At 51.6% G+C, this 26,654-nt stretch overlaps 11 protein-coding genes across 11 annotated transcripts; 6 read left to right on the top strand and 5 right to left on the bottom strand.

Annotated features, from left to right (window-relative positions):
• Positions 1 to 563: 563 nt before the first annotated feature.
• On the top strand, positions 564 to 8,472 carry GT037_007621 (uncharacterized protein; the record flags this gene model as incomplete). The annotated part of the gene is made up of 3 exons (XM_038932668.1): positions 564 to 567; positions 760 to 5,972; positions 6,019 to 8,472. The coding sequence occupies 3 exons, from the start codon at positions 564 to 566 to the stop codon at positions 8,470 to 8,472; spliced, it is 7,671 nt and encodes a 2,556-aa protein (XP_038785156.1).
• Positions 8,473 to 9,896: 1,424 nt separating this feature from the next.
• GT037_007620 (uncharacterized protein) lies at positions 9,897 to 10,775 on the top strand (the record flags this gene model as incomplete). Its single annotated transcript, XM_038932667.1, has 1 exon — positions 9,897 to 10,775. One exon carries the CDS (start codon positions 9,897 to 9,899, stop codon positions 10,773 to 10,775), a length of 879 nt encoding a protein of 292 aa, XP_038785155.1.
• Positions 10,776 to 11,079: 304 nt separating this feature from the next.
• On the bottom strand, positions 11,080 to 11,400 carry GT037_007619 (uncharacterized protein; the record flags this gene model as incomplete). Its single annotated transcript, XM_038932666.1, has 1 exon — positions 11,080 to 11,400. One exon carries the CDS (start codon positions 11,398 to 11,400, stop codon positions 11,080 to 11,082), a length of 321 nt encoding a protein of 106 aa, XP_038785154.1.
• A 605-nt stretch (positions 11,401 to 12,005) lies between these two features.
• GT037_007618 (uncharacterized protein) lies at positions 12,006 to 12,327 on the top strand (the record flags this gene model as incomplete). The annotated part of the gene is made up of 2 exons (XM_038932665.1): positions 12,006 to 12,092; positions 12,181 to 12,327. 2 exons carry the CDS (start codon positions 12,006 to 12,008, stop codon positions 12,325 to 12,327), a joined length of 234 nt encoding a protein of 77 aa, XP_038785153.1.
• Positions 12,328 to 12,534: 207 nt separating this feature from the next.
• Positions 12,535 to 14,834, top strand: GT037_007617 (uncharacterized protein; the record flags this gene model as incomplete). Its single annotated transcript, XM_038932664.1, has 3 exons — positions 12,535 to 12,814; positions 12,865 to 13,073; positions 13,119 to 14,834. The coding sequence occupies 3 exons, from the start codon at positions 12,535 to 12,537 to the stop codon at positions 14,832 to 14,834; spliced, it is 2,205 nt and encodes a 734-aa protein (XP_038785152.1).
• Positions 14,835 to 15,282: 448 nt separating this feature from the next.
• On the bottom strand, positions 15,283 to 16,509 carry GT037_007616 (glycoside hydrolase family 17 protein; the record flags this gene model as incomplete). The annotated part of the gene is made up of 1 exon (XM_038932663.1): positions 15,283 to 16,509. One exon carries the CDS (start codon positions 16,507 to 16,509, stop codon positions 15,283 to 15,285), a length of 1,227 nt encoding a protein of 408 aa, XP_038785151.1.
• Positions 16,510 to 17,442: 933 nt separating this feature from the next.
• Positions 17,443 to 21,080, bottom strand: GT037_007615 (3-hydroxy-3-methylglutaryl-coenzyme a reductase; the record flags this gene model as incomplete). Its single annotated transcript, XM_038932662.1, has 4 exons — positions 17,443 to 17,821; positions 17,875 to 20,279; positions 20,328 to 20,699; positions 20,745 to 21,080. The coding sequence occupies 4 exons, from the start codon at positions 21,078 to 21,080 to the stop codon at positions 17,443 to 17,445; spliced, it is 3,492 nt and encodes a 1,163-aa protein (XP_038785150.1).
• A 262-nt stretch (positions 21,081 to 21,342) lies between these two features.
• GT037_007614 (uncharacterized protein) lies at positions 21,343 to 21,587 on the top strand (the record flags this gene model as incomplete). The annotated part of the gene is made up of 2 exons (XM_038932661.1): positions 21,343 to 21,390; positions 21,477 to 21,587. 2 exons carry the CDS (start codon positions 21,343 to 21,345, stop codon positions 21,585 to 21,587), a joined length of 159 nt encoding a protein of 52 aa, XP_038785149.1.
• Positions 21,588 to 22,214: 627 nt separating this feature from the next.
• On the bottom strand, positions 22,215 to 22,974 carry GT037_007613 (uncharacterized protein; the record flags this gene model as incomplete). The annotated part of the gene is made up of 3 exons (XM_038932660.1): positions 22,215 to 22,534; positions 22,586 to 22,753; positions 22,806 to 22,974. 3 exons carry the CDS (start codon positions 22,972 to 22,974, stop codon positions 22,215 to 22,217), a joined length of 657 nt encoding a protein of 218 aa, XP_038785148.1.
• Positions 22,975 to 24,308: 1,334 nt separating this feature from the next.
• On the top strand, positions 24,309 to 24,983 carry GT037_007612 (uncharacterized protein; the record flags this gene model as incomplete). Its single annotated transcript, XM_038932659.1, has 1 exon — positions 24,309 to 24,983. The coding sequence occupies one exon, from the start codon at positions 24,309 to 24,311 to the stop codon at positions 24,981 to 24,983; it is 675 nt and encodes a 224-aa protein (XP_038785147.1).
• Positions 24,984 to 25,483: 500 nt separating this feature from the next.
• Positions 25,484 to 26,183, bottom strand: GT037_007611 (rna-binding domain-containing protein; the record flags this gene model as incomplete). Its single annotated transcript, XM_038932658.1, has 2 exons — positions 25,484 to 25,812; positions 25,883 to 26,183. 2 exons carry the CDS (start codon positions 26,181 to 26,183, stop codon positions 25,484 to 25,486), a joined length of 630 nt encoding a protein of 209 aa, XP_038785146.1.
• Between the last annotated feature and the right edge of the window lie 471 nt (positions 26,184 to 26,654).

Below are 26,654 nucleotides of genomic sequence, written 5' to 3'. Positions count from 1 at the left end.
TCTTATAGTTATATGGCTTGCCCATACCTGCGCCGCATCGATGATATACCGCATTCCATATCTCTCTCTCAACAATCGGTGGAACCCAGCTCATGGAGAACGTGCAAGGCAGTCAGCCAGATCTATGTGCACCGCGTTGTTGATGTCTCCGCGCCCGAGCGCTGGTGAATGTTATCTGCAAGCACCATCATCCTTGCCCTTTGGATCCATGAGCATGCTAACATGGCAGAAGCAAGCTCACATCAAAACGAAGTCGGGTGTATCGATAACCTCGCATGCCCAGTCCCAGATTAGCACCACGTGGGACTGAATAATCTCCAGGCTCGGATCGATCTCCAGAGCCGTGTTGATGCCGGGCGCCATGGATGATCGTTGCCACCAATGAGGCTAGACACCGGCTAGTCAGGCACAGGGCATCTCTACTTACCCATTTCATCCACCTCCAGACATCCATGACAGCCGTCGCGACCCTCTCAACGGCGACATCTACGTCTTGAGCCCTGTTTGACGGGCTGCAGCTTTTCCCGCCCGCCACGGAAGATGCTGCACGGGAAGCCTGCGGCATGTGTGAGTAGCTTTTTCTTTGTGTATCGCATGGTCGTCCCCAAGCCGTACGAGGTACCGTGAAACGCACTCCCCACGCGGCTTGGGGTTTGACAGTGCCGGCTTTTGCTGTACCATAAGGACCCTTATCTCGACGTCGACGCTTCTCCACGCTGCATCAGAACTGTGCTGACCCCTGTGCCTTGCCCGATGCAGCTGCTTTCCCTCTCCTGCAAGCTCGACCAGCTGCTGGGAATGTGTCGCACCATATAGACAGCCCCTCGTCGGCCTCGCGTGAGCCCAGCCAGACCCGCGGGCGTGCGCTGACTGCCTCGTCCCGAACTGTTGCCTCGCGCTCGCAAACACCGGCCGTCAAAGCTACCAGTAGTAATTCGAGCCCCGACCGCACCCTCCAGGCGCTCGAACGCAAACCGTCGGGTTCCTATGCCCACAATCGCAACACTTCCATCGTACACGGCATCCAGCACTCGCGGAACACCAGCTTCGTCAACTCTCCCGCCACAAGCCCGCTGAGCCCCCAGATCATCGCCGCCGCCGCCGGCGCAACCATCGATGGAGCCGTCATGTCGCAGGAGTCGATAGCCGAGGCCTTTGCCGCCAACGGCATGCAGCCTGGCGCGAGTACAGGCCATGTCTATGCCGGTGTTGGAGCCCAGGCAGCATCCAGCGATGGAAGCATACCTCAGCGCAAGCCTGAGCGGGCGCCGAGTGCCAGATCCTCGCGGAAAGGCCACAATCACCACCGCTCCCAATCGCGCCACCCGCCGCCGCACCCCCACGAACTCAAGACGGTTGGCGAATATGCGCTGCACCACCTCTTCAACTCGTTCATCAGCCAGGCCGAGCAGAAGATTAACCAATGTATGACGGAGAGAGGCCAGCCCGAGGCCAGGGTAGAGGGTGTTTGTGGGCCTGGCGTAGACCCCACCTTCGACCAACTCATAGCAGCCCTGGGGCACATTGCGCGCCACAAACCGAAGCCTCTCATCGATACCATTATGCTATGGCGCAAGGCGAAGAGTGAGGAAGCGTCCAAACAGCGCACTCAGCTGCTCAATGCCCGACAAGCCACTCCAGGACTGCAGCTCCATCCCGCTCTGTCTCGACGGAACACGGAACCGGTCCAACACTTGGAAAACGGATCCACAGCCTCTGTAGCATCTGGCCCCGAGCACATTGTCGCTCTACAACAGACTGTGACACAAGCGGAGCAGCGCTCGACCGTTTCAACCTACATCCTCTGCCGAGTATTGATCGAAATCATGACGCAAACCGACCTCCACAATCTAACTTTCGAGATGGCCGATCGTCTTCTTGGTCTCTTCTATGGCCAGCTTAGCACAGTTGATCCTGACATGGTGGACATATCTCCGCTCAATCTCGCCAATTGGACCATCTACAGCCAGCTTCTCGGTGTGCTAAGTGGACTCATATTCGAACAGGTGCAAGAAAAGTTCGTCACCGACCTGAAGATCGTTGATGGTCACTTGGCTCAGAAGAACCAGTACAACAGGGATCACGAAGCCAAAGGCGCTTTGCTCATCCGCGCTCTGAGGCACCTGCAAGTCAAGTCATGTCCAGAAGAGACATGGGACCGGACGTGCGACTTCATGCTCTCTATGGCCAAGCTCTTCACTAGTGCCCACGGCCAGCCAGTCAAGTATGCTTACTGCCAAGTCTTGCGGGAACTACTGCTCCGTATCACCTCAAAGGCTACCATCGAGCTCAATGCACCCAAGTGGAAGACTGTGATTGATATGATGAAGCAGCGTGCTGCCATATTGTTAGGCAAGCCAAAACACTGGCACGAAGCATTCCCACTCATGGCCGCCGTCCTATGTGCTTCTCCAACAGAAACATTCCTCTCCCAGTGGCTCGCGCTTGCCTTGTCTACTCAACCACGACTGAAGGAGCGTGCAACGAGAGCTATCGCCCTTCGAGGTATATGCCGGCTGGTATGGACTTACATCTATAGACGGGGAACCGAGGCACCAAATGTCGCCGTGCGTCGATTAGAGGAGATCATACGGATGGTGTTCCAACCGGGAAGGCGGTCATATCTCTCGACCGAACCAGCCATTGCTGAACCCTTGATACAACTTACGCGCATCATCGGCTACAAGTACCAAGACCTCTGCTTCAAGACCATCATCTTTCCTCTACTCAATTCGGAAATGTTCATGTCAGGGCGGGAGTTGCGCGTTGAAAATCTTGAGCCTGAGCGTATGGTCATTGGTATCCGCTCGTTCCTCGCAATCATGGCTGATCTCGAGAACACCGAGCAGCCACCTTTCCCACTGACATTCGATTACGATCCAAACGCGGTTTCGAACGAGCTTCCTGCTCTTCCTTCCAGTCCACGGCCTCTGCAACCTTTGCCTATCAAGTCCAGTCTCCTCAAGGAGGAGCGTCTTTCGCGTCCCGTGAATTTCACTGGATTCGCCGAAGTGGCAAAAGAGTACTACATCCGTTTCTGCAAGATCCTGGGAGAAATTACTATCATATGCGACAATGCATTTGGAGGGCAGGCCGTATTAGATGAGAAGTTCTCGTCGCAAACACCAAAGACGCCTATGGCAGCTGCCTTCAGCTTCGCCCCTCGCGAAGATTACATGACTACTACAGATCTGCGGCAAGGATTCTATGATCTTCTACATGTCGCTGTTCAGGCTTTGCCCCGCTGCTTGTCTCCGCACATCCCTTTCAACTCACTTGTAAATCTCTTGTGTACCGGAACTGCCCATGTTCAAAGCAACATCGCTGTATCGTCCGCTCAGTCACTCAAGTCCATAGCCCGACAGTCGCATGCACAACAAGTCACAATTGGCTTTGCACGCTTCATCTTCAACTTCGACGATCGTTACGCTACCATGTCTGATGGCGGCATGCTGGGAGCTGGGCACATTGAGAATACCCTAAAGCTCTACGTGGAGCTGTTAGAGATCTGGATTGAAGAGATTAAGCGGAAAACACGCAAGGCCGCCCTGGACACACCGGACGACGGTTCTGGGAATAGAGCTGCTCAGCTTGATCTTTCTTCTGTGTGGGCGCACGTTGACGAAGTTGAGTCACATGGCCTCTTCTTCTTATGTTCACCTTCGCATCGCGTCCGCTCCTACGCCGTTACCGTGCTGCGTCTCATCACTGAGTTTGATACGGCGCTGGGCGGCTCCAACACCCGTGTCATCCGTGTAATGGAGGGAAGCCCTCAGAGGGTTTTAGACATTAGCGATGAGAAGCTGTCGCTAGCTGAGCGCAGTCGTTTACAACGCGGCATGCGCAAGAGCAATGTGCAGAGCACACTCGTGGAACTTTGCGGCAGCGATGTGCCGTACGACGCTACTTTATGGTTCAAGATTTTCCCAAATCTGGTGCGAATCAGTTTTGAGGTTTGCCCTTTTGCTGTGACTCTTACTCGAGACATAGTATGTGCCAGACTTGCTCAGATGTATCGCACTCTATCGTCCCTGGCTGAGGGCCAGCGTACAACGCCTTATTCACCGTACGAGCCTGGTGCTAGCAAGTTCAGTGGGCGCCTTGCCTCGACCTCACCAGAAGTCGTCATCGAACAATGGAAACTGTATCTCATATTTGCCTTCACAACCTTAACGAGCCTGGGTCCGACCGCTATGTCGGCTACGCAAGGTCAGCACTCGCGGAAGAGCTCAAAATCTTCACAAACGAGCACAAACAAGCAACATACCGCCACGGAGTTGTTCTCTAAAGTCCTCCCCTTCCTGTCAGTAGACAATGCCGCCATACGAGACGCTGCGGTTATTGGTCTTGGCTCTGTTAACTTAAATCTTTATCGCACACTACTTGAGTCGCTTCAGGGGATTGTGGCTGCTTGTGCAGAAGAAGCCAAGATGCGTCTGGGCAATCACAACAGAACCATCAGCAGTCCCCGTCCCATCAACTACCGGACCGACCATCTCCGAACAGAGATTACACACGTATACAAGCTAACATCGCAACAATTCCTCAAACTTCCGGAAGCCCACAATGATGAGTGGATCATCAACAACTTAATGAACTATACCAAGGATCTCAGAATTTTTCTGAGTGATACAGAAGTCCAACTCGAGGCGCGCTACCAGAAGTTACGCACACACTACTGTGGCCTTGTAGAAGTTTTGTTTGAGGGCATCAATAAGACTAGCGATCCCTTGCACTGGATGCCGTTTCAAGCTCGTAAAGCGGCATTTACACTAATGGAAGAATGGTGCGGATACGCAGCAAATCAATCTCAGATCCGTCAGCGTGAGGAGCAGATGCGTCGTTCCATGCTCGACCGGGAGGTGGATAAGAGCAGCAAAGGCAACGCAACTGCAGCCCTTGAAATTGAAAAACGCGATCTTCGAACCGCGGCTTTGAGCGCTATGGCTGCACTCTGTGGCGGGCCTGTTAGTATCACAACTGATAGCAAAGTCTTGCTTCAGTTCGATGTGATTCGTATGCTCTCATGGATACAGAGCATCTTCGAAACTCCGAGCGATCGAACACACGCCATTGGCCGCCGAGCACTTACGAATCTCATATTGCACAATCGCGAGCATCCATATCTGCTAGACAAGGCAATTGAAATGTGCTATCTTGCGGTCTCTGGTAAAGCTCTCGAGAGCTATTTCGAAGTTGTTACTCAGGTCCTCACCCAACACGAGGACTACACTTTGCCATTCTGGAAAGTACTGAGCGCCGGTCTCTACACACTCGGACATGAGAACAGCGAGATACGCACAAAGTCCGCGCGATTACTCCGAACGCTTGAAGCTCGTGAAGGAAAGAATTCGAAACTACAGGACCTGGACATCAGCATCTCTGACAAGACGGTCGCGGTATACAAGCTCGCACAGTTTGAAACATCACGAAGGCTTGCCAAGCAGCATGCCGAGCTTGCTTTCTTGGTCTTCTCGCAATTTTCGTATTACTTCAAAGACCTCAAGCCTGACCATAAGCGCAATATGGTTGCCGCTATGCTTCCTTGGGTGCAGTCTGTCGAACTGCAAGTCAACCCAGACGGAGGACCGACTGCTAACTCTTACATGTTACTTGTCAACTTGTTCGAGATCACCTACAGATCAGGCAACGTACTACATAATGAGATTCAAGCACTCTGGCAAGCACTAGCAACTGGACCATACGGTGGCAATGTTCAACTTATCTTGAACTTCATCATCAATCTTTGTCTAGACAAGCGAGAACAGAACTACGTCGACTACTCCAAACAGATCGTAGTCCATCTTTCCAGCACTCCTGCGGGACTAAAGGTCGTTGAGTTCCTGCTATTACAGATCAACCCACGGTCTATGGTAAGCGAGAAGCGCGAGCCTATGCCACCGCCACCAGACGCTGTCAATCTTCCATACTTGGCCGATCTCACCCAGGTTCTGCCAAGTAGCAATAAACAGGTAAGCATAATATGGAATTCATACTGACTTACGCTGACTTGCATAGTCTGGCTTTGCCTTGGGACAGGTTTGCCTCATTTTGCTGGTTGACCTTATGGTATCCCCAGTAGAGGTAGCCAAAGAGCACATTCCATTGCTTCTGCAAGTGGTCCTGGTGCTCTGGGATCATTACACCTCTGTGGTGCAGGACCAGTCTCGTGAGATGCTTGTGCATTTGATTCACGAGCTAGTCATCTCCAAGATCGAAGACGACACACCAGACATCGACAAAAGGTCTATCGAAGATTTCGTGGAGAGCATTCGACAACATGACACCAAAGTGGTATGGAGCTATGATGACAAGAACGGCAAGGACGTGGCAGACTCAACCTTCAAGGTTCCTGAGCCAATGGGCTACGTTTCTGGCGAAGTGATGAAGTTCTTCTCATTTGCATACCCTGGACTGAGAGAAGCCTGGGGTCGAGTAGCACTGAACTGGGCCACATCTTGCCCAGTCAGACATATCGCTTGTCGGTCATTCCAATTGTTCCGCTGCATTCTCAGTTCGCTCGATCAGCAAATGCTTTCCGACATGCTCGCCAGACTCTCCAACACCATCTCGGATGAGGAGAGTGACATACAGACCTTCTCTATGGAGATATTGACAACGCTACGGACCATCATTGAGGCATTAGCGCCTAAAGATCTCATACAGTACCCTCAGCTGTTCTGGACGACTTGCGCGTGTTTGGATACTATACACGAAGGCGAATTTATGGAGAGCCTCTTAATGCTAGACAAGTTTCTCGACAAGCTTGATCTAGGTGACGAGGAGGTGTTGAGCATCCTAGAAGAAAGTTGCCCGGAGAAGTGGGAAGGCAAGTTCGAAGGCCTTGCCCAACTGACGTACAAGGGCATCCGATCAAGTACATGCCTGGACCGGTCTTTACGAATTCTGGAAAGACTGGTGGTACTACCTTCTAGCCGTATCGTGGGTGACGATAGCCGACTGATGTTTACCGTTCTTGCGAATCTGCCAAGATTTCTGCGTTCATTTGACTCTACAGCACAAGATTCAAGTATCCGCGCCACTGCAGAAGTGCTTGCACAAGTCGCAGACCAGCACTACCAGTGCACATCGCTTTCCGAGGCATTGACTGCCTTTGCAATGAAGAGATACCGCCATGAAAAAGACTTCCTTGCGCAGACAATGTCTGCTATACGTTCTACGTTCAATTCGGAACATGAGTTCGGTAGCCTGGTATTCCTTCTCGGTCTACTCATGAACAAGATCGATTGGATGAAGATCAACACGATGGAAGTACTCTGCATCCTGCTACCTGAAATCGACATGCGCAAGCCGGAAATGGCATCCAAAGGATCTGATCTTTTCTCGCCTCTCCTTCGACTACTACAAAGCGCATATTGCCCACAAGCTTTAAGGGTTCTTGACTTCGTCATCAATCTCAACATGACTAGTACCCTCACACCGTTCGACAAACAGCACATTCGCATGAGCATGGCAGGCTCCCACTCTACCAGAGGATACAAGAAGCAGTTCGAGAAGACGCAATCATTGTACGGTATCCCTGAAGAAAGTGGCTGGTCTATTCCAATGCCTGCTTTACATTCGCAGTTGACAAGAGCGAACGTTCACGCTGTTTTCTACACGTGCGGAAACTTTGACGACATGAACGTACCGGACACTGAGACACCCAAGGTAGAATTCCGTCAAGAGGAGTTCCCGTTCAGCCCACTATCCGACTACCACCGAACTGCGACCATGACTTCCGAGGATACCCGTGGCGACAGTCACATTGGCGAACTAGTCATGAAACTAGACAGCTTGGATGACTTCTTCGAGGACGATGATGATGCGGAAACCTTGACGGATCTACCAAACTTTTCGTCCTCGGGACGGTACGGTAACGGACCATATGCTCACGACATGCGCGAGAACCTTTACGATCAGCAGACGGCGCCAATCTTGCACAAATCACTCACAAGGAACGCATCTGTGACTTCTTTTCAATCGGGGTTCATCTCGGATGTCAAACTCTCCCCCGCTAGGGATCCAGGTGTCATGACACCAGGCGCTTTCAGCTCTTTCGCCAACTCCTCTACTGGCGCCTTGCCTCCAACAAGTCATCCCCGCCCGGGTCTCCATTCCCGCTCCGTAACGTCACCCTCGGCGCCAAACCAACCCCAACGTATTTCTCCTTCCCTCTCATCAACCACGCTCGACGAACAAAATGAGCCCTTCTCCGATGACGAGTACTCTGCTGGTCGGTCGAGCAGCACAGACAAAGGCGGCACCTTCAGTCTAGAGAACATTATCAAGCCTGTTGCTCATGACACAAGGAGTCGCTTTAGGAGTGGTATGAGACGGCTGACGGGGGGTGGCGGAGAGAAGGAAGGTGCAAAAACGCGGGATGCAATCAAGCTAGCGCTGCAGAAGAGTCCGCAAGTACCAAAAGTGCCCGACATCTATCTGGTGAACCCTAAAAGCGCAGATCTGTAGGAGGGTTATCATAAATGAACTGACAGCATGCGTTTGATGGTAAATGAAGTATGGCGCTCATTGGAGTGGGCGTCTGATATATATGGGATAATGTATGGGTATGTATAGAAAGAATCAGCGAAACGACCACAAGATACCACGGCGCAACATTCGGATGGTGTTTTTCAACATGAGGAAAGGATCGGGTTATCGCATGCGCATGTACGGGTTACATCAAAAAGGTACCAACCGCTCCTTCTTTCTTAGCTGCATTTTGCTTGCGAGATACCACAGTTTTCATCAATACGATTAGAATGTTTATTGTCCTTTGCATGTTCGCCATCTTTCCCTCGCCATATGTACATTTGAGCGGTTGGGGTCTGCTGGGTGGTAGATGTATCTGAGCATTGTTACTGGGCATGGGTGTTGTGATAGACGGTTTTCATAAGCTATGAATAGTCTTGACGTACTCACGCTCGCTTGCTATAAGGAATTGCAGTAGATGTGATGTGTTTCAACCGTGGCCTTCATCCATGGATGCACATGCGAGCAAACCTCTGCACACGTGACGTGAATGTCGTGGCACCAGGTAGAGATTTCTGAAGACCGCATCAGTTATGGGGCATAAGACGTCCTCGTTTCGATAGACTTTCCTTGAAAATAGTAAGACAACATCGGAACAAGCCTAGAAGATGTCAAAGACTAGATGCAGGTTGGTTTGATGCTAATAAGTCTAGTCCATATAGTCGCATTCCATACCACCATTGTAGGGCGCGGATGTTTCACAGCCACCAGGAAGATCGTGGCGCTGAATGCACGTTACAAAGTAGCCGTTAGTTGCGCAATGGTGTCGATGATGGCTAGCTGATTGATGCAGTCCATTTCAGTAAATGCGGTGAGGAAGAGTAAGGAGTTGGCTCCGGATTCGTCGGCGGAAGAAGACGTGGATACCCTGCAGGGTAGCTGAAGGTTTAGCGCGTGCGGTAGCTCCAAACAGATGACAACTTAATCTCCTATTCGCCTTCTGACAATGCACCATCTCAGCACACTTGCTATGTCAGACCGATCTTGGGTTACTATGCCATCGCGCCCTCAGTAGTCCTCAGCCCTATGGCATTTTGGACCTCTAATGTTGCGCTCACTCCAAGAATGGCCTCTGCAACGCAGCTGAAGATGCAATGGCCCCTTTTGGTGTTCTGAACTGCGCTGGAACTGGAAGTGAATTCAGCACTGTTCTGGAGCGCCTCACTTCACCTGCGCTCTGACCATGACGCCTGGGTATGCTGGCGCACTGCTGCGATGGTGTCGCATACACGTCAAACGCGCTGTCTATATGACAGCCTGAAACAAGATAAATCTGCGTCTTCTCTAAAGTCCCAGTTTTCTGCCTCGATTTCTCATCAAGTTCTTATTTCGAAAAAAGACACAATCACCAGCTATCCGATATGTCGGGCACTTTCTACGGTGCTAAGGTTTACCTCATCCACACTACGCAGCACACTCGACCTTTCCTGACGACTGTACCTTTTATAGCCCGCGATTTCGCCTCTTGGGGATACCGAGTCGATCACCATGCTGCAGATTCGCCATATATTATCGAAGTTCGATCCCGTGAGGATGTGGAGCATATGAAACGTACAGATCGTGGTGGCAGTCGAAGGACGAAGTTGATGGGAATATGGGCAAACGAACTAGTTCGCAGAAAACGACAGCAGCGAGGAGATGCAAGGGGTGGTGAAATTCAGATGCCCGTGGCTAATGGCGGGTTTGGGTCGTTAGAAGCTAGGGTAAAGAAAGCCGGCGACCTAGTCCAAGATGTCATCGATGGGTTGGTTGCGTCTGGTGAGTACAAGTCCAGCACACGGCGTTCCTCGTTTGATATTGGAGTGAAGGCTAACAGAGTAAAAGAAACTCAATGCATGCCGCAGTCGACTCGGAAGAGTAGATCAACGGAGTCGTCGCCCACCATTCTGACCACATATACTCGTCACTTATACGCCATTCGTTATACGCCTAACGCACCTTTGCCATCATGGTCGAACCCTGACATCTTCTATGCAGATCATATTGTTCTAGAATTTCATCACCACGAAAACATTAGAAAAGAATGTCTAGTTGATGCAGTGCGTAGCGCAATTGGTAAAGATGAAGGAAGAATGGGAAGAGTGGAGAAATGCACAACTACAGGACTGAAGAGAGTGTATCTATGGATTGATGTTGCAGACACATTTTTCGACGATGTAGTGCGAGAAGAGGGCGATTTGGAAGATCCTGTTCCAAAGTATGAGAGGGGTGAAAGTCCACCTATATATGAGGAGAGATAAGGCGGATGACATTTCGAATAGAACTACTGTACGCTACCACGGGAGTCACCTGAAGATCCATAGATCAAGGTCATATATACTGCAACCTTGCGACACTAGCTTCATGCACCTAGATGAATGATCAAACACATCCGTCTAAATGAATACAGCAACATACAGAAGAAAGTCAAAGAGTGAGGGGGTGTATCCATCATTCGCTTTGATATGTCGGCCCCGATGCACTTCTGTATGCTGTCTTCCTCGATTATGCCCTTCACTCACAATAGGTGTTCCAAGCCTCCAAATTCCTGTCTCCTCTTTTCCTCTAATCATACACCACTTCCCCTCTCCTCAGTCCACCCCGATGGCTTCTCGCACCCTCCACCATCAATCCATTCATGTTCGTAACCCGAACCTGAGCCATGTATTCCTGTTGTTCTGGCGTCATCGGCTTCATGCCGTTGCCGTCCTCCCTGAAACCAAAGGTCGCGTTTATGGCATAGCCGACGCAAACACAAATACCGGCGCCTAGCATAATGAGGAGGACGATGACGGTCTCTGGGATTGCGTAATCGTCGCGCTTAATGAGAGGATGGGCGGTTGCGTTGTTAAGAAGTGCGAGAAGGAGGATTGCTGTTTGAATCATGCTTGGTATCGCTCTTGGTGCAAGTGATGTTATGATGTGAAGGCTTGACAACGGTGCTACCGTTTCCGTGTCAGGTAGGAGACGGATCTTTTTTATCGATGAGTGTAGCAGGTTGCGAGGCTGATAGATACTCTCGAGTAATTTGACGTGTATCTCTATAGCTGCTGAAGAAGAAAACGAAGTAAAGGTAGTATAGCGTGATGCTCGAAAGTAAAGACTGAACGAAAGTGAATGAACAGGAAAAAGCAGCCAGCAGTGCCTTTCAAATGATGAACGCCATGCACCATTCCAAAACAACAAACTCCACCTGTATATTGACTTGCCAACATCCCCTAATCCTCCATTGCCGTTATCTTACATGTGCACAGACCGCATCTTCGTACATTGCCTGTTCTGAAATAGCGTCTAGCTGAGTAGGCGCTGCGGTTGGCCAACGGTTCCCTGGATGACCCACTTCACTTTGTCGCTTCGCGAGAGGTATCCACCAGGCACGTGATATTGCGAGCAGACCAATGAGAATTCGAGATGCTATTTTTGTGCTTCCTGATGTGGCATCGAGGAGTGTCTTGTGGCGTTACGGGACCTGAGTACCACTTGTGACCAGAATGCCAGATGCAGGGGTGCCGTTCCGGTCAAGACAGCCGGAAGTCGACTTCCTGGTAGTAGCAAGCTTGACTGCCGTCCATACGAAGTTAGGTGCATTACCTGACGTTACCTGCTCTTCAAATCCGTTACCGTGAGCATTAGAAGGCATGCATTTTCATGCTGAACCGCACTCAAAACCAGTCGCCCGAGCCCGCTATTGCACCCGACACTACTGTCCTCCCGCAACATCACAATGGAGCGTCCCGACGACCCAGGTATCTTGGACTTGAACAATACAATGGAAACAGCTCAGCATCCATCCGCTCGAATGCACAGAAGTGAGGAGGCTCGCAGATAGGCAAGTTCGTAGTGGTTAGGGGTGGTCGAATCTCTACCATGGTTCTACGTCTCGCTTGAGCAGGCTTAACATTCGAAAACGTCGTCTTAGGCCCAGTCGACCTTCACACCAACATCCTCGAACGCATTCTTCTCAATGCGAAACAATACAAAGGCCATACACGCACTAAATCAGAAAAACGTAATCCCGCCATGGACCACGTTCAACAGCTGGTCACACTAGGCGATAATCCAAGAGAAGAGAGAGCTTACCGTGATCCTGCTAGCATCGAAAGTGTCGAATATCGCATCCGTAGCGAGCCAAACCACCTCTACGAAGACCCAGACATTGACGAAGACATAGTATATCGCATCATCCCTGGGGCCGTGGTGACGAAGAGACATTTGGACATTTGCGCTGAGCAATTCTCGACTAATTATGGTGTGTGGAGTCAGAGAGCACGTCTCGTTATGGGCTCCTGGGCTGAGTATGGTTAGTAGAGCGAAAAAAAAAACGAACCCATTTCTAACTCCCCTGTGTAGGCAAGCACATAAGACTTAGTCGCGATAGGCTAAGAGCTCAGTGTTTACCAGACGGAGTCAACAACATCCTAGTGATAGCCATTACTAAGAATGGTCTACAGGTCGGCTATTGCTTTATAAGCCAGTGGATGCACGGCGACGATCGGGTGTGGTGGATAACGCAACTACTGGTGTTGGAAGGCTACCGCAACCAGGGACGAGCTACCAAGGTAAGCAGATGTCATACATGAGAATAAGTGACTGACTTGCAATAGATGCTACAAGCCTTGGCCATGCATTACGATGTCGGCAGATCCACCCGGAGAGATCTCGTTGGAGTAGCGTCCTCAAATCCTTACACCATTTGTACTCTCCTCCGCGTTTTCGGTCGAGGCATTGAGGTACTGCCTTCGAAGCCAGATTGGGAAGAAAATCCTGTTCGTCATACGCCGCTGCCCATTTCAGCATGTGAGCCGATAGTCAAAGCCGCACCAGTCAACTATATCCGCGATGCCAAATTGTTACCTGGGACACTGACTGTCAACACAAGATTTTTCATAGATCACGCCGCGCCTGATGAAGCTTTGACAAGAATCGTATACAGTATGAACAAGCAGCTGGTCGAGCCGTGGGAATGGTTGTTTGGGCACTTGGAACCCGGTTGTGAGTATCTGTGTATTTTGGACTATTCCTTCGACTCGGAGTATAGGCTAGACTCGGTGCTTCATGACGAGTTAACAATCTCGAGCGCGGCTCAACCAAAAGAAGGGAGTTCAAACCGTACGAAGAAGACGTTTGAAATCGGCAGTTCCAAACACCTTAAACGATCGTCAAGTTTGATCCAATATGATGAGATTGATCGTTATCTGCTCGAAGTTCCCAGCAGCTGTCAGCTTGATCCAAAATGCAATCGAGCTTATGCATCCTTATATGACAGTGTGCGCAAGCTCATCTTTGAAGCAAAAGGGCTGATTGAAACAACACCTATGCTGTCCATCATTATGAGTGCGAAGCAAATACCGGATGATCTTCGCAGAGTCTATCAGTCGGTGGACTTTTGCTTCCCACTACCAGAGCAAGTGCGGACCTGGGCGGACTTCACTGAGTACGCATATGGTGTTTTCGAGGAAGACATTAATGTCGCTGCTAGGTTGTTAATCCTTCAGGCCATCCACTTTCAGGAGCTCAGAGATGATCACGAAAGCCCGCAAAGAGCAAGAGTGATGGAGAGCCTGGAGCTGGTGAAGCTAAAGAGAATGAGGGAGAAAGGTCAGTCAGCCAAACGAGTCAGACAAAAGCCTACAATTCAGCGACCGAGGTTTACAGCAAATACTTCTCGAGATAAGGATAGTGCTTTGTCTGCAAAGCCTCGGAAGGGACCTGGACTCACCCCGATGGTACCTCCTCGGAAGCCTCTCGCCCCAAAGCCTCGGGGACCGTCCAAAATTGCCGAAATGCCAGCAAAGACAGATGCATATACCACCAAGCCTCGTACAACGTCTATGCTCTCATCCATCGGGAATTCCTTTCGAAGGTTGAGAGTTTCTAACCCTCGGCGATCACTGTCAGAGTCTAAGCCTCGAGGTCCTATACCGGCGACAAACGCATCCAACGATACGCCAGCACCGACGGAGGAGACACCGCCGCAGACCCCCCTTAGCCGTAGCTTTGGACCAATCCCTCGGACTGCACCAATTCGGATTTCTGCGGTTCCCAAGGATCCTTTCTCTGCAAAAGTCATTCGTCGATACGAACACGAGGCGCATGCTGCTATCACACCACCCGCAACTCCGCTATCTTCTCAGCCGCAAGCGGACTTACCACGTTACATGGCCCCAACTATGAGCTCAATGCAACGGTATAAGACTCACAGTCCTGAACTTTTCTATTCTGATGAGTCTGATGACGGAAGTAGGTCGAGTGTGTCCGGTCGGCCGTGTTTGAAAAACAGCGGGAAGGTCTTAGATCGGACGTGGGGGAAGAGAGGATGAGCTCCTGGTCAGGTCGTTGGCAGACCAGACAGAAAAAATAGAATCCCGCCCATTGGTGGTTTGTTGCGTGGTCGGCAGATGTTGTGTCTTCTTGACGTTAAGGAGATGAGAAGCAGGTGGAGAACCAGAGAATACTGGTGTCGATTGAGTGTGGGGTCATGACGCGTCTCGACTGGCTAGTGCGTGGACCATGACTTCTTCTGTTCTATCATCATCTTGAATCAAATCAAACTTCACCTCAAGATTCTTCAAGGTGGCACCCAAAGTAATATCTGCACAAAGCCATCTCATTTTCTTAGTATATTATGAAACCATAGTGTTGCGAACCAGTCGCTCAAACTAGGTGCGAGTGTCATCCATTCGCGACCCTATATGAACGCATTCATCTATTTTACATTGACACAAGGAAATGCCGCAAAAGAGCTAGTCTCGAAAGTTACATCCACGTCTACAGAGCCCAGGCAGCAGCAGCAAAGACGACAGATAAAGCCATGGCCATCGAGTTCACGACCGACACCGAGGTAGCAGCTCCCGCACCGGTTCCGCTGGGAGCGGCAGCGCCAGATTGCTGAGCATTGCCGTTTCCGCCATCGCTTCCGCCGTTGGTGTTGTTGCTGCTGCTGCTGCTGCTGTCGTTGTTGCCGCTATCTGTAGTCGAGTTGCTGTTCGACGAGCCACCGGTCGAAGTACCGTTGTTCGTGGCGGGCTCTGCCGAGGGGAGCTCCTTCTGCTCTGGGCAGCTGATGTCGAAGCGCGGGGTGGTGGACAGCTTGTCCGAAATGGCGAACTTGACCTTGTTTGCAGGGTTGGCATCGCGGAGTGTGTACCAGAAGACGTTCCTCTTGCCGAAGAGCGCGCATCCGACATCTTTCCAGTATGTCTCTGCGTTGTCTACAGTCGATGTGGCAGCACCAAAGTCAGGACCACTGTACGCCCAGCCAGTCTCGGTAATCCAGACATCTTTGTCTCCAGCGACGCCCTCAGTTGCGCTGATAGCACTGCTTAGGAGCTTGCCAGCGTTATCGATCTTGTTGTCAAGCTCGGATTCGTAGAAGGGGAATGCGTTAACAGCCAAAAAGTCAATCTCGTCGATGACAGCCTTGTTCGACTCGTTGACCCAAGCAGTCCAGGTGTCAACGTGAGTGATCTTCACACCCTTGAGTGGCGTATCGGCAAGACGCTCGCGCGCAGTCTTGATGAATTCAACAATCTTCTCCGCGCTGTTACCGACACCAGCCTCGTTCCGGATACCAGGCTCCGACACACGGTAAAGATCTTCGGAACCGACAGACAGTCCGATAACAAGATCCGTCAGCTTTGTTCCGTATTCCTCGACTGCGGAGTTCAATGCCTTCAATTCGTTGTCAATGTTGTCCGTGCCTGATGCCCAGATACCGAGAAGGAGCTTGGAGTTCGTTGCGATGGCGGCAGGGAAGGCGGCGATGGGTGTGTCGGTCGTCTCCCACTGAATGTTGGAGTAGAGACGGATAGCGCTGAAGTTGCCTGGTGCGCCCTCCAGGTTCTGCGCGGTGGTGAACTCCTTCTCGAAGTCCTCCTGGGTCTTTGCCTTGCCAGTATCATCAGATGCACCGGAGTTGAAGCCCAAAACGAAGTCCTGCGCAAGGGCACTGCTGACAGTGGCCGCCGCGACGGCAAGCGCTGATACAAAACGCATGTTGGTTGAAGTTCTAAGGGAGCGACAGTAGTTGAAGAGTTGAAATGGGAAGAAAGGATTGTGTTGAAAGGAATAGAGGAAGTCAGCAGTGGAGGCCCTACGAAGGAGTGAGATGGCTCAAAAGCAGGGTAAGCTCCGTGTATTTTTATGCAAACGCGAGCTGATGATCATTCACGAACGGCGTACCCCGTAATTGCGGCAGCTGGGGTCCGGGGCAGATTGATTGGCCACCCCTTCGCACCGCAGCTGAGCTGAGCCTTGGCGCCGAGGAGAACAAGTCAGTTTTTGCCTTTGTGTTTGGCGCACAGCCACGCGCCTGAAACGGCGCGTATAAAGACAGTTTCGAAAGCTTTCAGGCATCACGTCAGAACCGGCTATTCTCAATAGCATCACCTTAACGCCTGGCGAGTGTATTCTGACTCTTCCATGATAATCGCAGGTGTATGCACCTACGATATAGACGTTGTGATACTGGTGCGAATGTTTGTACGTGCCTGCTTGCGGCTGTAACGCGTGAGAAGAATTACAATCATCCTATTGATCGAAGCACGTTAAAAACGTTCTACAAAACGTATGTCTGGGATAACACAATGGGTGCCTACTCATCAAGATTGCATCAAGCTTTCACGACAGCACCGGAGCGGCCCCTAATGCAACCCTTCGTAGTGCGCTAGAATTACTCAAGAGCAACGATCACAATCAAAGTAAAGGCAACACTTTTAAGCTTATCAAGAATGAATTAATGTTATGGTAATTCTGCCACAATGACAAAACATATTCTTGCGAATGTATGTATATAAATCCCCGTTCCGTTCCTTATTCCTCTTAACCCAGATTAGCCCGAAATGTGCAAATACAAAACCAGGTATCGTCACTCGTATTTACAACCCCAAGGACAACCTTTTACGCCAAACCTGACTACTCCCTGGATCTTTACCGTCTTGGTGCGGGACCAGAGCTCAGTGCTGACAAAGGTCCACCGCCGGTCACGGGTGTCTGAGCTCCTGTAACTGGTGTTGCAGGCGCGGGTGTAGGGGCGCGAGATGGGACATTACTCCTGTTGTGTGCCATATGCGCCTTGACAAGATGACCCGCACACAGTGCGCTGTTGAGCGATAATTCACCAGCCAATACACCAGCAGCGATGACACGAGCCAGTTGCCTAGCGTTGTCACCAGGTGATGTTGGGTGGGCACCTCGTACGCCGAGCAGGTCCAACATGGCAGATTGAGGTTCGAGAATGGTACCGCCACCGATTGTGCCGACTTCAATTGAAGGCATAGAGACAGAGATTTGAAGGTTGCCGTTGACACTGTTCTTCGTTAGGTTGTGGCCTTGTCGTATCTCATGAAAGGAGCGACTTACTTATGCATAATGGTAATACAGTTGGCACTCTCAACGACCTGTGCTGGATCCTGTCCGGTAGCCAAGAAGATAGCAGCAACGATGTTCGCCGCGTGGGCGTTGAATCCACCCATGGCACCAGCCATTGCAGATCCGATAAAGTTCTTGGAAATGTTCATCTGTACCAAATCTTCGACCTCACACTTGAGGACTGACTTGACGACAGAGCCGGGAATCATAGCTTCGGCAACAACACCCTTGCCACGACCGTCGATCCAGTTGATAGCGGCGGACTTCTTGTCAGTACAATAGTTACCCGATACGGTCACTACACGCATGTCCTCGAAGCCGCAGTCGGTTGCCATGACGGTGAGAGCATGCTCGACACCCTTGGAAATCATGTTCATACCCATGGCATCACCAGTGGTGGCCCTGAAACGAACGTAGATGTTGGTACCAGCGATGGCAGACTTCATAGATTGGAGCCTGGCGAAGCGAGAAGTGGAGTTGAATGCGTCTTTCATCGTCCTTTGGCCTTCCTCCGAGTCAAGCCAGTTCTTCGCAGCACCAGCACGTACAAGGCTATCGAACCCAATGCAGGGTCCGCGGGTCATACCATCGCCAGTCACAACAGTAACAGCACCACCGCCTGCGTTGATAGCCTTAGCACCTCGAGAAGTTGAAGCGACAAGTACACCCTCGGTGGTTGCCATGGGGAGGAAGTAGTTTTGGCCGTCGACGAGGATAGGTCCAGCGACACCGAGGGGGAGAGGGAGGTAGCCGACGACGTTTTCACAACATGCGCCATGAACAAGATCGTAGTTGTAGTCCTTGTAAGGTAGCAGCGAACGTTCCAGTAGTGTTGAAGTTTCCCGTGTAGCGTGGGTACGTGAGACTAGACCACGACGAATCTTGACGGCACGAGTCTTGTCACCAAGCGTCTTTTCTAAAGCATAACCAGGAATCTTTCCCTTGAGCGACATCTCGATAAGCTCTTCGTCAGTCATCTTGGGTGCTTGCTTTTCCTTAATCATCAGGTCGAGAACCTCAAAGGGACGGTTTGGCTGTCTTTGCTGTTCTTCAGAGGGTCCGACTGGTATCTCCGGTGTTCGTGTTGCGATCTGCGTAAGGGGCTGAAGACGACCGTTCTGATCCTCAGGGCCGGGGGTGCGAGGTGGTGTAGGCATGTGCATCGAAGGTACGCGAGGAGTGCCTGGCACAGTAGGAGCCCCGTCCTGGACTTCGGAGGGAGAGGGTGGCGCGAGTGGCTGGTGGGGTTCTTTGATGGTCCAGCGAGCGGCATTGAAGAGATAGCCGTTCAAGACCACGCTCATTACAAGGGCAAGGACGATCCATTTGCTAAGGAAAGGGTCCTCCAAACTCTTCAGTACACCGTCAACTATGTGAGTGCTGATGTTGCTTCCGAAAGCAAACTCGTTGTCTGTAATCGAAGGCTCGGCGTAGTGAATAGAAGGGAACTCAAGCTCATACTTGATCGGCATAAGAATGGTGACAATAGTTGATGTAGTGGTGCTCTTGGCATGCTCATAGATGTGGTCCAATCCGTTTCCAGCGACCTTGAAGGGGTCCAGCGGAGGGGTGGCACCTACGCCCGAAACGTGAGAGACCTTGCTAGGAGAGAGGCCAAATCGGAGAGTAACTACGTTGAGGACATTGACGAGGATGAATCCAGCAACCATGAGAATCTTGAACTTTGGCACCGTGATCTTCTTTCCGAAAACAGTTGTTGTGTGGCTGACAACTTGCACATCACGAGCGTTGGGCCAGTCGTTGTTGCGAGCGACGTTCTCAGCAACCTTGCCATCGACACCGTCATCCTCAAGAGCCCTGCGGAGAGCCACATGGCGCTTAATCCGGTTGATTTCAAGCTTGATGGTAAGGATAGCAGTGTAGAAAGTGAGCAGCATAATGGCGTCAAAGAAAAGGATCCAGGCGCCAAGGAAGCAAAACTGTCGCAGACCACCCTGGATGCCAGACATAGCGCCAGCGACAAGGATCAAGATCTCGAAAAAGTAGTCGCGGACAATTTCGAAACCAGTCCGCTTAATGGCCGTCTGTACAGATGACTGGATGGTCAAAGGCTCACTCCGCTTCTCCTCAGCTGCTCGTCGGCCGTCCAGAGAGGCAGAAAGGACAGCCTTGGTTAGAACGATGGGCTTCTCAAACCCAATGATGACCACCAAGAAAGGAAGACCCTCTGAGAGCAAAATCAAGTTGATAGGAACACCGAGATAGGTTGTCACGGCGAGACCAAAGAGGAAAGCAAAGGCCGACTGCAAGAGGACTGCAGTAGCCAGCCAGAAGTTAGATCCAAGTCGCCTCATAGCGAGGAAGAGAGAGACGAAAGTCAGGTGCATGGCGAGGTAACCCAGGGCCATGATGACGATGTCGCCAGTGTCAGCGTTCTGTACTGGTCTTAGCCAAGTTCACGTTTGTATCCACAGACAAAATACCTTGAGGAGATCGACGAAAGACGTCCACGACTCAATGATCCAGTTACGCACGCCGCCTGGCGCACTGCCGTTCTTGGAGGCCTTCATCATCCACTTCTTCTCTTCGCGCGTGCCCTCTTTCTCCGAGCCATGCGACTGAGCAGCGTCCTCTGGCGCAGAAATCTCCTGCATAGCCTGGAGGAAATCGGCAGCTTCGGTGTACGGGATAGAGAATGCGAGCGAAGTGTCGTGCGAGAGAGTGGAGAAGGAGCTGGAGGAGCTTGGGAGGAGCTTGGCAGAGACATTGTTGGGAACGGATTGTTGCGAGGGAGCAGAGTTGATGGTGCTCGATTTGGGGAAGACGAGAGTGACGAGAGCGAGCTCCTGGGCAGTCTGGTTTGTTAGCCAGATGTCTTGGGGGACGGCGGAGCTGCCTACCTTGTCCTTGTAAAGGGGAGTCTTGGGCTCTTCAGCCTCCCACTGCCATGATGTCTCCTCTCCTACTCTGAGCGTCTTGCTGCCGGCCAAAAGGGAGTGGAAGTCGACGCGGCTAGAGACGTCTTCAATGCCACTTTCCAATAGGCCCCTGTCGAGAACGCCCAAGTATGAGTAGCTGGCCAGAAAGGCAATGGTGACGATGGTGTGGATTGGGTGGGTGCATGCCTTCTTCGCGACGGAGAGAAGGATGGGCGAGAAGTGGCGGTCGAACCAGATGGGACTGGTCTTCTTCTGCTCGCCCGTCGACTGCCAGCGGCTGGTGAGGTAGCCGAGCATGGTGGATAGGTCACCACTGAAGTTGATTCAGTGGGAAGTGTTGCAGGGCCGTCTAGAGAGCGGCTCGCATGGAATGACGCGGAGGCGTGGCTGTGCGCAGCGGGTAGTGGGATGGGGTGCGAATGGCGAGGGCGAGTGACTACAAGAAAAGGCCTTTGACCATGTCAGTACTGTCGCTGCCGGATATTCCTTCTAGCGCCGCCATACCTCGCTGACACTCCGTGGTCGGTCGTGGTACCAAGACACGGTCAAGTCTCCAACTATGGAGCCTGAGCGATACCGGAATCCCGCAATTGGCGTCGCAGCACACGTAAACGCGCCGCTCTCGAAGAAAAATAAGGAGGGGGAGTAGAGGCTGGTGCACAAGACACACTCGGTGCCGACTCAAATGTGGAGGAAGGCCCCTTGCCGTCCCGCGACTTTTTTGTCAACGCTAGGCCAGACAGCACCCTCACCGCTTTGTATCCCGGCCCAGGCAAGACGTCTCTATTCGACGATAGACGATGAGATAACAGAAGGGTCCTGCACAACGTATGCGCCTAGTCGTCTTTGACAGCTAGTCTGCGTGACCAGCTCAGCGTACTTGGTTCAAAATATCCTAGGCCTGTTGTTCTGGCGATGCATTAGTTATGCACTTCGAGTTTGCGCCACACGCCATGCGCCACGTACGCCACAGGAAATGACGCGCCTGTCAAAATTGCAGAGGGCTGGCCTTCAACCCGGTTTGCGCGCCGCTCCAATCAATCCCAACAACAGCCGGATGATCTTCAGGGGAACTGCATCAGCATCGGTGTCGCCTTGCGCCCAGGTGCAGAACAAGGCTGAGAAAATTGATCAATCCCAAAGCCTGGATGATATCGATAGCAGATAATGCACCTCTATGAATGTTCGGCGGCTGTTACTCTAACAAATACCCCATGTCTATAACCCATCTAAGCAATACCATCGCAGACTTGCATCTAAAATATCCCGTCGTCCATGCATAATATCCCGTCGGCAGGCCAAAACGCCCCGTTGCCTTCTCAAATCTCTCGTACAGTCAGGAGCGTGGGAAACACAATGGAGAGCACTCGGCATGTTTTTATCCCCCTTCTCGACTGTACTAGAGCCAAAATGCCCCGTCAGCCTTCCTTGCTAGGCGAACTTCTCAGTCATCGGGACATCGCCGTTCGTAATCTCCCTTAAGAACACAGCGTCCGGCCTGTACAACATGACGTGGAAGTGCTCCACTGCATGCACGCTCTTCAGACTCTTCCAATTCTTGAACCAGACCAACTCTTTTACCTTTGGAGCAAACGTCTTTTGTACGTAATCACCGATTTGTTTCTGGGATTCTGCGGTAGAGAGCCCAGTGTCGGGGTCGTCGTCCAGTTCAAACTTGGTCCACACGACGAGGTGCACAACGTCTGCATCGATGCCATATGGCCAGTCGTTATATAGTATCTTGATGTCTTCTATAGGTCGGTAAACATGGATGCAAGTCAACGTAACACAGGTACACATACCATCGAATTCGAACGGCTTGCCCTTCGGCTCCATACTTCCCCACTTCAACCGCTCATTAACAATGAAGTTCATGATGCTGCCGTAATCCCTCTCCAGCCGATGGGTGAACTGCCGATACCGCCTCAACTCACTTGGCATGCGATGAAACTTGTCGACCCGGTTGCTCTCTGACCACGACCATCAGCCTTTCGCTTATCGCGCGTCGAGCCTCTATCTCACCTACAATGTCCCGCACTTGGTCCCATGTCAACACCTTGTAGTGTTCGTCAGGCGTCCCGATGATCCCTTTATCCTTCTCACTAATATCTTTCAAGAAGTCCGGGCACTCGCTCGGCCATTGATCTCTAGGAACATTGACTAGCCAGAAAGGCAACTCCTCGTGTGGCATCCTTGCTGCTGCTAATTCCGGAAAATAGTGAGCAGTCGAAAGTAAACAACTGCGTAGTGGTACAAGATTGTGTTGGCAGGGTTTGGGATTGCACTGCAAGGATGCCGGTGCAGCAGTCTAGGGGAACCCTAGCGGTGAGCCCTAGGGAATGTTGAACGACAGAAACGGCGGGTGGGACCGCGCTGAAGCTTGCGCAAGGCCGTTGTCAAGCCATGTTTTGCGTATAGCGCCCTGTTTCAACGTGGCTTCCCGCCTCGATGAGGAAGAGCACCCGCATGCTGATGATGAGAATCGGTAGCAGCTCTGTGCGTCTTCAAGTGTCTTGCGAAGGGTGCGATGCAGAAAACCCAAGATGCAGGATGCTGCAGCCAACACAACTGCCGTATACTTGTTCAAAATCAGAGCCGCACTGCACGGCAATCAAACAGCCGCATGGCCTTACCAATCGCACATGGGTCCCTCGTCTCAGGTACCTTCTCTCCAATTTCCCGCGCCTTACCGCCATCGGCGCCATGTGTCCAGCGTGATGGCCGGCAAGGATCCAAACAGCCTCGAAGCTGCCCATTGGCCAGCTTTGACCAGCTTGTGAGGCCCACCCCGAACCTCGAAACCAACGAGAACCATCACTGTGGTTGCCCCCCCTTCTCACGATAATATCAACATCCTGCTTTGACACCTGGACGTCGAGTCTAGGCAAATAGTGTTACATCGCATGGGTCCGAGGCCCGTCGCCTGTTGTTTTAGGGGCCTGTATAGGCGTGCAGTGTTAAGTATGGTAGTTTCCTCTTTTCATTCATGACTACTTCCATTCACGACTGTGCCTTGAAGCGCTACACCTGTGCAAACGATCGCTTCATCTTACTATCGTCGCTCCTTTCTCTACTACGTCATTTCAGCTTCACTCGGATCGCAAACCATCGTCGATCACTATTCCGACTTAAGGTTTACGTCGTGTCAGTCGTGTCATTCCTTACACGCGGCGGTTTCCTGGCTCACTGGACCCTTTCCAATCTACATACCCACACCAAATCTCGCCTGTTGCTGTGCGACACACCTATATCCGTCGTCATACCCTCGTGTTACTAGACGATTCTGTATATGATAATACAGACGATTACGTCTACTACCTTGCTCGCCTACACCACTCTCACTCAATAATTCTCGTCACCACAACCTTTTACAACCCAAATCCATCGCTCCTCGACTACAATCCACCACTGTCTCCACCTACGTACACGCTCAACGCAGAACAACGTTGGCAGCTTGCCATCGCCTACATACCGTCGCTACCTCAATACGCTCTCTCTCCAACACCATTCATAACATCAACCAACATGGTGCGCGATCCTCAATTCTGGAAACGTTTCAGCGTGGCGGTGCACCAAGATGACCTTGAAAAGACAATTCAGGACCCCAAGCAACCGTACGTCCAAAGTTCCCTGTCTTCCCCTTCGCACTCGCCCCTCGGATCCCCCACTTCCCAATCACACCTAAGCCCTGCTTTCCCGCCCATGGTCCAACTCCCGTCCGTACGGTCGTCCTTTGTTACATCGCCCCTATCCCAATCTTCGGGAGAGGCATCTGCGAGCCAGATACCGCGGGAGAAGAAACAACGCTCTCGTACCAAACTCCAAAAGACGAATTCGACCAAACCACTATTGCGACCGACCATCTCTGTCCAAGAGAATCCCTCGAACAGAGATGGGGATGACCTTGCCCCACCTCAAAGATCACTGTCCCCCCTTCCTGCATCACCATCACGCTCCTTCTTCCGCACCCCCAACCTCTCTACACTTTCCCTCAGCCTATCCGGTCGTCCGCAATCACGCTTCAACTTCGTGACGACGATCACGGCTGACGCGTCACATAGAGATTCATGGCTCGCTAAGCAGCAACGCAAAGCCAAGCAGCGAACATGGATCTGCTGGTGTTTCTGGATGATCTTTCTGCTGCTGGTTGCAGGCGTTGTAGTCACTGTGCTGGTGTTGAAAGCGCACAATATTATCTGAGGGAATCACATGAGGAAGATCAGGACGTATGAGATGGATGTAGATATGGTTATTTGGGCATGTTGTGTATAGGCGGCGTTTGATGTCTTTTCTACAGGACGCGGGCTGGTGTTTGGGTACCGACCTGCATCAGCGATGCATGGATCTTTCCTTTTCTTCTGTTTATATTCTAGATGATACCAGGTCTTACTTGACCACAATGCAATGTCTGCTTCTTTCCTTGACAAAATCACATCATTGTTGCGCAACTCACGGGATAGTCTGAGCACACGAATCAACTAGAATGAACTGACATGATCGCTTTTGCGTAGCCTAGTCCAGCCTATTATCCACACTTCACTATTTTACCAAAGCTAATTTACAAATGCCAATTTGCAACGCCATGCCCGCTACGGATATCGAGGTATCAACCAACATGTCCCAAACTATGCGAGCATGTATAACACCAAAACGCCCTTCGTATTCAGCCCGTGTCTCACACTTCCCACTCCATGTCTACCCTAGAACCTGTTCTTCGTCGCAGGCGGTGTAGGACTCCTTGACATGCTCCTCGCGTCCCTGCCACGCTCCTTCAACCACTTGCGCGTGCACATGTCCAGCTCTCTGTCCAGCTCGGCCGTTGGTTCCTTGCGATGAATAAAGTTGCAGAAGCCGCCGCGGACGCAGCCTTCGCCACTGTTCAGACGACAGCAGGCTTCGCGGAAATCGGTCACGGGCGAGAGTTCGCAGTAGATGGGACGACCAGCATACCAGCGCGAGTTGAGGGCGTCGCAGGCTTTTTGCGCGTCTTCTTCGTACTTGAATCGGACGTAGACATTGCCGATGAGATCTGTCAGAAAGGTTACGTTGGCAAACTGTTCAACTCTGAAGCAGCGAAATAAGAAAAGGGGGGTTCGTACGGTCATTGTTGTTGTCGCAAACAACCAACTCCTCAACAAGTCCATACTGGCACAGCTCGCACCAGATGTCCTCGTAAAATGCATCAAAGTGCATCTGCATCTGCTGCGGGTTCATCTTGTTCTTGGGGTCGTACGCCGGGTTCTGGTAGAGGTTGGGCAGCAGGATAGTCTGCGAGTACGACGGCTTGACGTGTTTCCTGGAGCAGCGGTCGCCGTGACGGCAGGCGCCAATCTTGTAGTAGAAGGAGCAATTGACCTTGTCCTGCTCGGTACCGAAGATGGAGGCGAGGTAGTTGGCCATGGTTGCGCTTGTTCAAGAGAGTGTTGGAGGTGTTGGAGGTGTCGATGTAAGAGCGCTTCGATTGTGTCGAGGGCAAACGGCGATGGCGTGGTGAGGTTGTCGCGCGCGGGCTGGAAAAGTCGCGATGCGCGAAGCTCTCTGCTAGGCAGATTGTCGCGGAGGCTAGTGCACGTGGTTAGCTGACAAAGCTAGGCGAATGCCAAGGAATCCTCGAGAAGCGCCACCTTCACTCACTTTCTTGATCATCGTCTCTTTCCAATCCAGAATGATGTCGCATTAGCTGTGGCAACGCCGGCAGCATTCAAACTAGTCAGCTACTCGCGATGGCGTTATAGACCACGGTCACTCATCAGTCTACTAGCTGCTTACAATTTGCTTCCTAACACCCGTCTATTGTCGCTGGCATTCGAGGTCTTGGTGTAATTCAAAATCATATTACTGTCACCTTCAGGTCCTTTTAACGCACCTCAC

The sequence above is a fragment of the Alternaria burnsii genome (assembly GCF_013036055.1).
Source record: "Alternaria burnsii strain CBS107.38 chromosome Unknown 715, whole genome shotgun sequence".
Classification (NCBI taxonomy): domain Eukaryota; kingdom Fungi; phylum Ascomycota; class Dothideomycetes; order Pleosporales; family Pleosporaceae; genus Alternaria; species Alternaria burnsii.
The sequence above is the reverse complement of the archived record's forward strand: the minus strand, read 5'-3'. Positions and strand labels throughout refer to the sequence as shown.